At 41.1% G+C, this 12,541-nt stretch overlaps 1 protein-coding gene across 4 annotated transcripts in view; it reads right to left on the bottom strand.

Moving 5' to 3' along the window:
• Positions 1–12,541, bottom strand: part of INSR (insulin receptor) — a 241,243-nt gene that overhangs the window by 23,134 nt on the left and 205,568 nt on the right. For all 4 annotated transcript variants that reach the window (XM_053582840.1, XM_053582839.1, XM_053582838.1 and 1 more), the window contains one exon: positions 12,017–12,156. In XM_053582840.1, the coding sequence (XP_053438815.1) occupies positions 12,017–12,156 (140 nt within the window). The remainder of the gene's footprint in view (positions 1–12,016; positions 12,157–12,541) is intronic.

Raw genomic sequence — 12,541 nt, 5'->3', positions numbered from 1 at the left:
CTGTTATTCAACAGAAGACTGTTTAGTTCCCATGCCTTTGGGTGGGGTCGAGCATTTTTGCTAGAGTTGAGTTCCACCTTTAGTGCCTTATGGTCTGAGAAGATACAAGGTAAAATTTCAATTCTTTTGATTCTCTTGATATTTGTTTTGTGTCCCAGGATATGATCAATTTTGGAGAATGTTCCATGGGGTGATGAGACGAATGTATATTCTTTATCTTTGGGATGGAGTGTTCTATATGCGTCTACCAAGCACAGTTGTTCTAGGGTCTCATTAAAGTCTCTTATATCCTTGTTTAATTTCTGTTTAGAGCATCTGTCCAGCTATGTAAGAGGAGTGTTAAGGTCCCCTGTTATTATGGTATTTTCAGATATCATATTGCTCAGACTGAGTAAGGTCTGTTTCAAGAACCTGGGAGCATTTAAATTGGGTACATAGATATTTAGAATTGAAATGTCTTCTTGTTGTATTTTTCCCTTGACCAATATAAAGTGACCATCTTTGTCTTTTTTGACTTTAGTTGCTTTAAATCCACATGTATCTGAAAATAAGATTGCAACTCCTCTTTTCTTCTGAATTCCATTTGCCTGAAAAATTGTCTTCCAACCCTTGACTCAGAGCTTTAATTTGTCTTTTGAAGCCAGGTGTGTTTCTTGCAGACAGCAAATGGATGGCTTGTGTTTTTTAATCCACTCAACCAATCTATGTCTCTTTCTGTCCTTTAATTTCTGAGTTCTTACTTTGCTGCTGATCCATTGTGGTGGTCAGTGTGCAGAACAGGTTGAAGTATTTCCTGTAGAGCTGGTCTTGTTGTGGCGAATTTCCTCAATGTTTGTATATCCGTAAATGATTTGATTTCTCCATCAATTTTGAAGCTTAGCTTAGCAGGGTACAGAACTCTGGGCTGGAAATTGTTCTGTTTAAGTAGATTAAAGGTAGATGACCATTGTCTTCTTGCTTGGAAAGTTTCATTAGAGAAGTCTGCGGTCACTCTGATGGATTTGCCCCTGTAGGTCAACTGGCGCTTACTCCGGGCAGCTTGCAGAATCTTTTCTTTTGTCTTGACTTTGGACAGGTTCATCACAATGTGTCTTGGAGAAGCTCGGTTAGAGTTGAGGCGATCTGGGGTGCGATATCCCTCTGAAAGCAGTGTGTCAGAATCTTTGGTTATATTTGGGAAATTTTCTTTTATAATATTCTCTAGTATGGCTTCCATTCCTCTGGGGCATTCTTCTTCCCCTTCTGGAATTCCTATAACTCGTATGTTGGAACGCTTCATAAAGTCCCATAATTCTGACAGTGAACGTTCTGCTTTCTCGCTCTTCTTTTCTGCCTCTTTTACTATCTGAGTTATCTCAAAAACTTTGTCTTCTACCTCTGAAATTCTTTCTTCTGCATGGTCTAACCTGTTGCTGATACTTTCCATTGCATCTTTAGTTCCCTGATTGACTGCTTCATTTCCTTCAGCTCTGCTATATCCTTTTTATAGTCTTCATATCGTTCATCTCTTATTTGATTCTGTTTTTGGATTTCCTTTTGGTTATTTTCCACTTTATTAGCAGTTTCCTTCATTGTTTCCATCATTTCTTTCATTGTTTTCAACATGTGTATTCTAAATTCCCTTTCTGTCATTCCTAACATTTCTGTATAGGTGGAATCCTCTGCAGTAGCAACCTCATGGTCCCTTGGCGGGGTTGTTCTGGACTGGTTCTTCATGTTGCCTGGAGTTTTCTGCTGATTCTTCCTCATGGGTGATTTCTTTTATCTGTTTCCTTGCCCTAATTTTCCTTTCACTTCCTCTTCCTCTTTAAGTTCTCATGCCTGTGGACTAAGGGTTACAGGACCAGAAGGGTGAGAAGGTTTAAGAGCAGAAAAGGGATGAAAGAAAGGAGGACTGAATGATAAGAAAAAAAAAGAAAAATAGAGAAAGGAGAGGGGGTGGGTAAAAGGAATATTGACAAAAAGAAGAGAGGCACAGAAAGATGGAGACAGAGCAATACAGGTGTACAGTAGGGTACTTTGATACAACCTTAAAAAAAAAACACCTTCTGGGGGTGCCCAGTTGGGTGGTTCCCTTGAGGTCAGCAGCTCTTTGCTAACCTGATCAGACACAGTACCCCACCTCCACCAACTAGAGAGGAAAGACAAAAATGCTATAAATCAAACCAAAACAAGCAAACAGAAAACTTTACGGGATAAAATTGGCTGGAAAAACCAAATAATAGCGGTAGAAACACTAACAAAAATGAAGTTCTAATTATTGAAATAGGCAGCAATGGGAAATTATAATTAAACTAGAAAAATTGAGAAATAAAAAGGATCTGTATGGAAAAGGTTGAACTTAAAAAACAAAACAACAATCCACAACATCAAAATAAACAAAAAAAACAACCAAACCAAAAAAAAACACAACCAAAAACAAAGCAGTATCTATATGTTATTGAATATTGTCTGGGCAACACGTGGTCTTCTGGGGTATGAGATATTAATCACAGTTCTGATACGACTAGAGGCTGCTAGTTTCTCAAACCCCAGCAGGTAGACACCCTAAATCTCTCTTCAGCCCACTTAAAAGGCACTTTGAACTTGTTCACTTACTGAGCAGAAGCTTTCTCAGGGAAGTGCTTGTCGCTGGAATCACTGCTGAAGTGGCTATCCACTTACCCGCTGTGTCAAAACTGGTCTCCCTCTGCCCCCGAGGGTTAGGGCTGCAAGGGGGCTCAGACCCCGCCCTTAGGCTACTTGGTCGCTGGGTTACCAGCTCCCACCCAATTCTAGCTCTGCGACCCTGAGGGCGGAGCTTGCCGGGGCAGGTCGCTCACAATGTCTGCCTCTGACCCAGAGCCAAACACTATTAGCTCCATCTGGCTCAGCAGCTCAGACAGGAGTCCTAGACAAAGGCCAGAGTTCTCCACACTCCCGCTCAGGCTCTCCCCAAGGCACTTCAGCTGAGTGCCAAGTCCAAACACACCAAAACAGTTCACAGGTAGGGCCTTTCTGGTTTGCAGTCTTGCTGCTACTGAACTTACAGTTGCGGGCGGGTTTAGACGGATTGAACACAGGTGACAACTTGCCGGTTTTCCACTGTTTTAGTCCTCCTCTTGGGGTCCAGAAGTCTCTCGCTGACTCATTGTATCCTCTCAGGGGTGATGATAGGCAGATCCCACCAGCCAGAGATGCCTGGAGTCCTATATCCCCAGACTCACGGTGCCCAGATGCAAGGAAGCTGTTACTCGGCTGCCATCTTGCTCCGCCTCCCCCAGAAGGTGGGGTTTCTTTAAGGTTGTGTCAAAGTACCCTATTGTACACCTATATTGCTCTGTCTCCCTCTTTCTGTGCCTCTTTTTCTTTGGTCAATATTCCTTTTACACACCCCCTCTCCTTTCTCTTTCTTTGTTTTTCTTATCACTCGGTCCTCCTTTCTTTCATCCCTTTTTTGCTCTTCAACCTTCTCACCCTTCTCGTCCTGTAACCCTTAGTCCACAGGCATGAGAACTTAAAGAGCAAGAGGAAGTGAAAGGAAAATTAGGGCAAGGAAACAGATAAAAGAAATCACTCATGAGGAAGAATCAGCAGAAAACTCCAGGCAACATGAAGAACCAGTCCAGAACAACCCCACCAAGGGACCATGAGGTAGCTACTGCAGAGGATTCCACCTATAAAGAAATGTTAGGAATGACAGAAAGGGAATTTAGAATACACGTGTTGAAAACAATGAAAGAAATGATGGAAACAATGAAGGAAACTGCTAATAAAGTGGAAAATAACCAAAAGGAAATCCAAAAACAGAATCAAATAAGAGATGAACGATATGAAGAATATAAAAAGGATATAGCAGAGCTGAAGGAACTGAAACAGTCAAGTAGGGAACTTAAAGATGCAATGGAAAGTATCAGCAGCAGGTTAGACCATGCAGAAGAAAGAATTTCAGAGGTAGAAGACAAAGTTTTTGAGATAACTCAGATAGTAAAAGAGGCAGAAAAGAAGAGAGAGAAAGCAGAACGTTCACTGTCAGAATTATGGGACTTTATGAAGCGTTCCAACATACGAGTTATAGGAATTCCAGAAAGGGAAGAAGAATGCCCCAGAGGAATGGAAGCCATACTAGAGAATATTATAAAAGAAAATTTCCCAAATATCACCAAAGATTCTGACACACTGCTTTCAGAGGGATATCGCACCCCAGGTCACCTCAACTCTAACCGAGCTTCTCCAAGACACATTGTGATGAACCTGTCCAAAGTCAAGACAAAAGAAAAGATTCTGCAAGCTGCCAGGAGTAAGCGCCAGTTGACCTACAGGGGCAAATCCATCAGAGTGACCGCAGACTTCTCTAATGGAACTTTCCAAGCAAGAAGACAATGGTCATTTACCTTTAATCTATTTAAACAGAACAATTTCCAGCCCAGAATTCTGTACCCTGCTAAGCTAAGCTTAAAAATTGATGGAGAAATCAAATCATTTATGGATATAGAAACATTGAGGAAATTCGCCACAACAAGACCAGCTCTACAGGAAATACTTCAACCTGTTCTGCACACTGACCACCACAATGGATCAGCAGCAAAGTAAGAACTCAGAAATTAAAGAACAGAACCTAACCTCCACTCTGATGCAAAAGATAAAACTAAGCAATGGACTCTCACCAAATAAGACGAATAGAATACTACCACTCTTATCAATTATCTCAATAAATGTTAATGGCTTGAATTGCCCACTGAAGAGACATAGATTGGTTGACTGGATTAGAAAACACAAGCTGGGTGGCGCTTGTGGCTCAAGGAGTAGGGCGCCAGTCCCATATGCCGGAAGTGGCGGGTTCAAACCCAGCCCCGAACAAAGAAAAAAAAAATAAGAAAACACAAACCATCCATTCGCTGTCTGCAAAAAACACACCTGGCTTCAAAAGACAAATTAAAGCTCCGAGTCAAGGGTTGAAAGACAATTTTTCAGGCAAATGGAATTCAGAGGAAAAGAGGAGTTGCGATCTTATTTTCAGATACATGTGGATTTAAAGCAACTAAAGTCAAAAAAGACAAAGATGGTCACTTTATATTGGTCAAGGGAAAAATACAACAAGAAGACATTTCAGTTCTAAATATATATGAACCCAATTTAAATGCTCCCAGATTCTTGAAACAGACCTTACTCAGTCTGAGCAATATGATATCTGATAATACCATAATAACAGGGCACTTTAACACTCCTCTTACAGAGCTGGACAGATCCTCTAAACAGAAATTAAACAAAGATATAAGAGATTTAAATGAGACCCTAGAACAACTGTGCTTGATAGATGCATATAGAACACTCCATCCCACAGATAAAGAATATACATTCTTCTCATCACCCCATGGAACATTCTCCAAAATTGATCATATCCTGGGACACAAAACAAATATCAACAGAATCAAAAGTATTGAAATTTTACCTTGCATCTTCTCAGACCATAAGGCACTAAAGGTGGAACTCAACTCTAACAACAATGCTCGACCCCATCCAAAGGCATGGAAATTAAACAATCTTCTGTTGAATAATAGATGGGTGCAGGAAGAAATAAAACAGGAAATCATTAACTTCCTTGAGCATAACAACAATGAAGACACAAGCTACCAAAACTTGTGGGTTACTGCAAAAGCAGTTTTGAGAGGAAAATTCATCGCTTTAGATGCCTACATTCAAAAAACAGAAAGAGAGCACATCAACAATCTCACAAGAGATCTTATGGAATTGGAAAAAGAAGAACAATCTAAGCTTAAACTCAGTATAAGAAAAGAAATCTCCATAATCAAATCAGAGATCAATGAAATTGAACAAAAGAATCATTCAGAAAATTAATGAAACAAGGAGTTGGTTTTTTGAAAAAAATTAATAAAATAGGTAAACCATTGGCCAGACTAATGAGGAATAGAAAAGTAAAATCTCTAGTAACCTCAATCAGAAATGATAAAGGGGAAATAACAACTGATCACACAGAGATACAAGAGATCATCTCTGAATACTACCAGAAACTCTATGCCCAGAAATTTGACAATGTAAAGGAAATGGATCAATATTTGGAATCACACCCTCTCCCTAGACTCAGCCAAGAAGAAATAGAGCTCCTGAACAGACCAATTTCAAACACTGAGATCAAAGAAACAAAAAAAATCTTCCAACCAAAAAATGCCCTGGTCCAGATGGCTTCACTCCAGAATTCTATCAAACCTTCAAGGAAGAGCTTATTCCTGTTCTGCAGAAATTATTCCAAAAAATTGAGGAAGAAGGAATCTTCCCCAACACATTCTATGAAGCAAACATCAACCTGATACCAAAACCAGGAAAAGACCCAAACAAAAAGGAGAATTTCAGACCAATCTCACTCATGAATATAGATGCAAAAATTCTCAACAAAATCCTAGCCAATAGATTACAGCTTATCATCAAAAAAGTCATTCATCATGATCAAGTAGGCTTTATCCCAGGGATGTAAGGCTGGTTTAACATATGCAAGTCCATAAACGTTATCCACCATATTAACAGGGGCAAAAATAAAGATCACATGATCCTCTCAATAGATGCAGAAAAAGCATTTGATAAAATCCAGCATCCTTTTCTAATTAGAACACTGAAGAGTATAGGCATAGGTGGCACATTTCTAAAACTGATTGAAGCTATCTATGACAAACCCACAGCCAATATTTTACTGAATGGAGTAAAACTCAAAGCTTTTCCTCTTAGAACTGGAACCAGACAAGGTTGTCCTCTGTCACCTTTACTATTCAACATAGTGCTGGAAGTTCTAGCCAATACAATTAGGCAAGACAAGGAAATAAAGGGAATCCAAATGGGAGCAGAGGAGATCAAACTCTCCCTCTTTGCTGACGACATTATCTTATACTTAGAGAACCCCAAAGACTCAACCACAAGACTCCTAGTAGTCATCAAAAAATACAGTAATGTTTCAGGATATAAAATCAATGTCCACAAGTCAGTAGCCTTTGTATACACCAATAACAGTCAAGATGAGAAGCTAATTAAGGACACAACTCCCTTCACTATAGTCTCAAAGAAAATGAAATATCTAGGAATATACCTAAAAAAGGAGGTGAAGGACCTCTATAAAGAAAACTATGAAATCCTCAGAAAGGAAATAGCAGAGGATATTAACAAATGTAGAACATACCATGCTCATGGATGGGAAGAATCAACATTGTTAAAATGTCTATACTTCCCAAAGCAATTTACCTATTCAATGCCTTTCCTATCAAAATACCAACATCATACTTTCAAGATTTGGAAAAAAATGATTTTGTGTTTTGTATGGAACCGGAAAACAACCCGTAGAGCTAAGGCAGTTCTTTGTAACAAAAATAAAGCTGGGGGCATCAGCATACCAGATTTTAGTCTGTACTACAAAGCCATAGTGCTCAAGCATGGTACTGGCACAAAAACAGAGACATAGACACTTGGAATCGAATTGAACACCAAGAAATGAAACTAACATTTTACAACCACCTAATCTTTGATAAACCAAACAAGAACATACCTTGGGGGAAAGACTCCCTATTCAATAAATGGTGTTGGGAGAACTGGATGTCTACATGTAAAAGACTGAAAGTGGACCCACACCTTTCCCCACTCACAAAAATTGATTCAAGATGGATAAAGGACTTAAATTTAGGCATGAAACAATAAAAATCCTCAAAGAAAGCATAGGAAAAACACTGGAAGATATTGGCCTGGGGAAAGACTTCATGAAGAAGACTGCCATGGCAATTGCAACAACAACAAAAATAAACAAATGGGACTTCATTAAACTGAAAAGCTTCTGTACAGCTAAGGAGACAATAACCAAAGCAAAGAGACAACCTACACAATGGGAAAGGATATTTGCATATTTTCAATCAGACAAAAGCTTGATAACTAGGATCTATAGAGAACTCAAATTAATCCACATGAAAAACGCCAACAATCCCATATGTCAATGGGCAAGAGACATGAATAGAACTTTCTCTAAAGACGACAGACGAATGGCTAACAAACACATGAAAAAATGTTCATCATCTCTATATATTAGAGAAATGCAAGTCAAACCAACCCTGAGATATCATCTAACCCCAGTGAGAATGGCCCATGTCACAAAACCTCAAAACTGCAGATGCTGGCGTGGATGTGGAGAGAAGGGAACACTTTTACACTGCTGGTTTGACTGCAAACTAGTACAACCTTTCTGGAAGGAAGTATGGAGAAACCTTAAAGCATATGATCCTGCAATCCCATTACTGGGCATCTACCCAGAAGGAAAAAAATCCTTTTATCATAAGGACACTTGTACTAGACTGTTTATTGCAGCTCAATTTACAATCGCCAAAATGTGGAAACAGCCTAAATGCCCACCAACCCAGGAATGGATTAACAAGCTGTGGTATATGTATACCATGGAATACTATTCAGCCATTAAAAAAAATGGAGACTTTACATCCTTCGTATTAACCTGGATGGACGTGGAAGACATTATTCTTAGTAAAGCATCACAAGAATGGAGAAGCATGAATCCTATGTACTCGATTTTGATATGAGGACAATTAATGACAATTAAGGTTATGGGGGGAAGCAGAAAGAGGGATGCAAGGAGGGGCTGGGGCCTTGGTGTGTGTCACACTTTATGGGGGCAAGACATGATTGCAAGAGGGACTTTACCTAACAATTGCAATCAGTGTAACCTGGCTTATTGTACCCTCAATGAATCCCCAACAATAAAAAAAAAAAAAACCCTCAAGTTTGCAGCTCTGGTCACACGATTGGTCACTGGGTGTCCTAACTTCGTCTGGCTGGGGAATGCCAGGACAGATTCTCTTTCTTCTTCTAGGTTTGACAATGAGAAGAGATAAGGTCTAGAGCCACTGAGCCCACAGGTGGACCGCTAGGAGCTGCTGGGACCGCTGCAAGGAGCCTGAAGATGCAAGAGATCCAAAAGAATCCTGGATCCAGCCAGGCCTGACACCCCCAATTGGTCAGTTACAGAAACTAACAAGCTGCTTCTCTGTCGTTAGCTAGTGTGGATGGGGGCTTCTTAACTGCTGGCAGAAGATGGGAGATAAATCCAAAGCCTGTACTCTGAACAATTCCACATTACACAGAGCAAAGGTCATCCCCAACATCTTTCTAAATGGCTGTACCTCCAGTTTTATGGACAGACCATCTCCCATGTATCCATTCTCCAATAGATGGACATCTAGAGGCTTACTTTTTTTGCTAGTGATAAAACTCTTGTGTGTAAATCTTTGAGTTATTTTCTTAGGACACATGGGATTAATATATATGAGCTAATATCCTAATGAACTTTGCAATATGGCCCTCAGTGAATCATGCTTCCCTGTACAAAGGCACTCCTGAGTGGACACCTTCTCTTGAGCAGTCCCTCCCACACTGATTCTTTGGCCAAAGGGATACCAGCAGATGTGGTTTACACAACCTTGAGAAGCGTTTCCATTGAAGGCATGCCCTCCCTTGCTTGAGTCAGCACAGGAGGAGGAGAGACTCCAAGCACCTTCAGCTGAGGTCCCAGTGATGTGAATGAGGCCATTCAGCTCCAGCCAAACTGACCCAGTGCAAAAGAACCACTCAGTGAACCCACAGAATCAATAAACGTCTGTTGTTTTCAAATGAGCATCCTTTGGGGCAGTTCATTATACAGCAAAAACTGAGTCAAACAATATCTAAAGCCACTGATCCAGAAAGCTTAATTACTTTACAGGTGAAATGAGCATTAACCTAGAACAGTAAAAATCAGAAGTAACCAAAATGTCTTAAAATAAACAATAGCTGACTGGGTGCAGTGGCTCATGCCTGTAATCCTAGCACTCCAGGAGGCTGAGGTGGGTGGATTGCCTGAGCTCAGGAGTTCCAGACCAGCCTGAGCAAGAGCGAGACCCGGTCTTTAAAAATAGCCGGGCGTTGTGGCGGGTGCCTGTAGTCCCAGCTACTCAGGAGGCTGAGGCAAGAGAATTGTTTGAGCCCAGGAGTTTGAGTGCTGTGAGCTGTGACGCCACGGCACACTACCAAGGGTGACATAGTGAGGCTCTGTCTAAAAAAAAACAATAGCTCAGCTAGTCACAATATCAAAGATATGGCATTGACCTTAGTGTCCATCAACAGACAGATAAAGAAAATGTAATACACACGCACACACTCACAATACCACTCAGCCATAAATAAGAAGGAAATCATGTCTTTTACAGCAACACAGATGGAACTAGTGGTCGTTATGTTAAGTGAAATTACTCAGAAACAGAAAGTCAACTATTGTATATTCTTACTTATAAGTGGTAGAAAATAATGTGCACATGTGGACATGGAGAGTGGAATAACATACACTGGAGACCCAGAGGGTGGGAGGCCAGGGGCGTGAGGAGGGAAATTCCTAATGGGTCTGGTATACACTTTTCAGTTGATGGTTACACTAGAAGCCCAGACTTCACAACTATGCACTATATCCATGAAACAAAACTACACTTGTAGGCCCCAAATTTATAAATATGGGGGGAAATGACAGCTCAGTTGTGAGATTATATCAATATAGGCAGTGCCTACAGACCATGTTCCCAAAGGCTGGGTGGACAGACACACCGTCGGGCAGGATAGAACAGCTCGTGGCCACGGACCACAGACATGCACAGGACGTGCATGCAGGGGAGCAACCAGCCGGGCTCTACAGAGGGAGGAAGTTTATTTCTAAAATGGATAGCTTAAAAAAGGCAAATAAAGCCATTTATTTAGCAAAAAGGACTCCAAAGTAGGCAGAGAATGACAATTCCAGGAAAAACATTTCTATTTTCTAAAATCTTCTTTTTCTGTGAAGGACCACATATTGTCTGTGCTGCATACTCTTTAGTTTTTTCCTACAACTCCCTGCAGGCTGTGAGCCAGATTTGGCCCATAGGCCATAATAATGTGATGATCCCAATTCTAAAGCATTGTCAAAGCCAAATATTTGGGTGCCAAGAGTAGATGTGATCCCAGGAGGGGTCTTTAACAGGGAAACCACCCAAAGTTCCAGGAAATTAGATGGTTTTGCTATAACACCTGTTGGTCGTTCGCAAACTCTAGCCTACAGGCAAAACCTGACCCAGCACTTGTTTTTCCAAATAAAGTATTATTGGAACACAAGCACGCCCGTGTGTTTACATACCATCCATGACTGCTTCACTGTTTCATGGAAGAGCTGAATGGCTGCACCAGATGCCATCTGGCTCTTTACAGAAAAATACTTCCAGCCAACCCTGAATTAGAACATTGGTCTCAAGTTTGAGTCCTGACTCTTCCTACAGACTTTATGCAGTGAATTCCACTCCGGTAGCCTCAGTACCCAGCTCACTGGCATACTCTGACGATTGTCTGTAATTCCTCAGTCCCAAGAATTTTTTCATTTTGACATTTCTGAAACTGGAATGCACCTTATAAGCAATGCCATTTTATAATTAGAATTAATAGTGACTTCTTCTTCCTGAGCAATCCATAAAAAATAACAGGGCCTCTCCTAACATCTGAGACGTGATAAGGGTGATGCTGTCTGTGAAGAGCTGAGTGTGCCGGGGCACACGATGAGCCCTGAGGAAGCCTCACTGCGTTCTGGCCCTTTGCCTCGGATTCTGTCTCCGTACATCTCTCTCTGCATTTGCCCATCAACCTGCAAGTGTCCAGGATGAAAAAGAGGCACCCAACCGTCACTTCTTAAGGTTTTAAGTGATTCGTTCCCAGTTTCACATAACTCTCTCTAAAGCAAAATGAATCTCCTGTCATGGCAAGAAGAACATAGCTGGAGACAGTCATCATCCGACTTAGAGGACGCCACTGAAAAGCAGCATAAGAAACTGAGGAAGGAAGTTTGTATGCTGGCATTTCTGACCCATGTCCCTGGAAAGCCATGTGTGAAGACTCTTAAGTCCCAACGACACAGTGCCTGATGAGAGAGAAGCACTTAGGTCAGAATTTAAGCAGAGAAACGCAAGTGCCCAAGCATCAAAGCCCTTACCTCATCACCATATCGCCGATAACTCACTTCATACAGCACAATCAGACCATTGGGTTCCTTCGGCTCCTGCCACATTAAGTGAACAATGTTGTTCTCGAAGATTTCATGGGTCACGGGGCCTATGATGTCATCAGCCTTGGCTGTAAGAAGTTAGAGGCAGGGGTGTAACTCTCAGATTGAAACCCACCTAGCAGCTTAGCAATGTGGAGGTAGTTACATAATTTTCCACAGCCCACTTAATATTTAAATAGCCAGGTGCTGTGGCTCATGCCTGTAATCACAGCATTTTGGAAGTCTGAGGCAGGAGGTGCACTTGAGTCCAGGAGTTTGAGACCAGCCTGGACAACATAGTGAGACCCCATCTCTACAAAAAAATTTAAAATTTGCTAGGCAGCTTTCATAGTGCCATTGTACTCCAGCCTGGGCAACAGAGCAAGAGTCTATCTCCAAAATAATAATAATAATAAAGGCAACTAAGGTGAAGTATACATATATGCTGCCTTGGCAGTGAGGGGCTTGTCCTTG

The sequence above is a fragment of the Nycticebus coucang genome, chromosome 3 (assembly GCF_027406575.1).
Source record: "Nycticebus coucang isolate mNycCou1 chromosome 3, mNycCou1.pri, whole genome shotgun sequence".
Taxonomy (NCBI): domain Eukaryota; kingdom Metazoa; phylum Chordata; class Mammalia; order Primates; family Lorisidae; genus Nycticebus; species Nycticebus coucang.
Note: the sequence above shows the minus strand (reverse complement) of the source record. Positions and strands in the feature narration are given on the sequence as shown.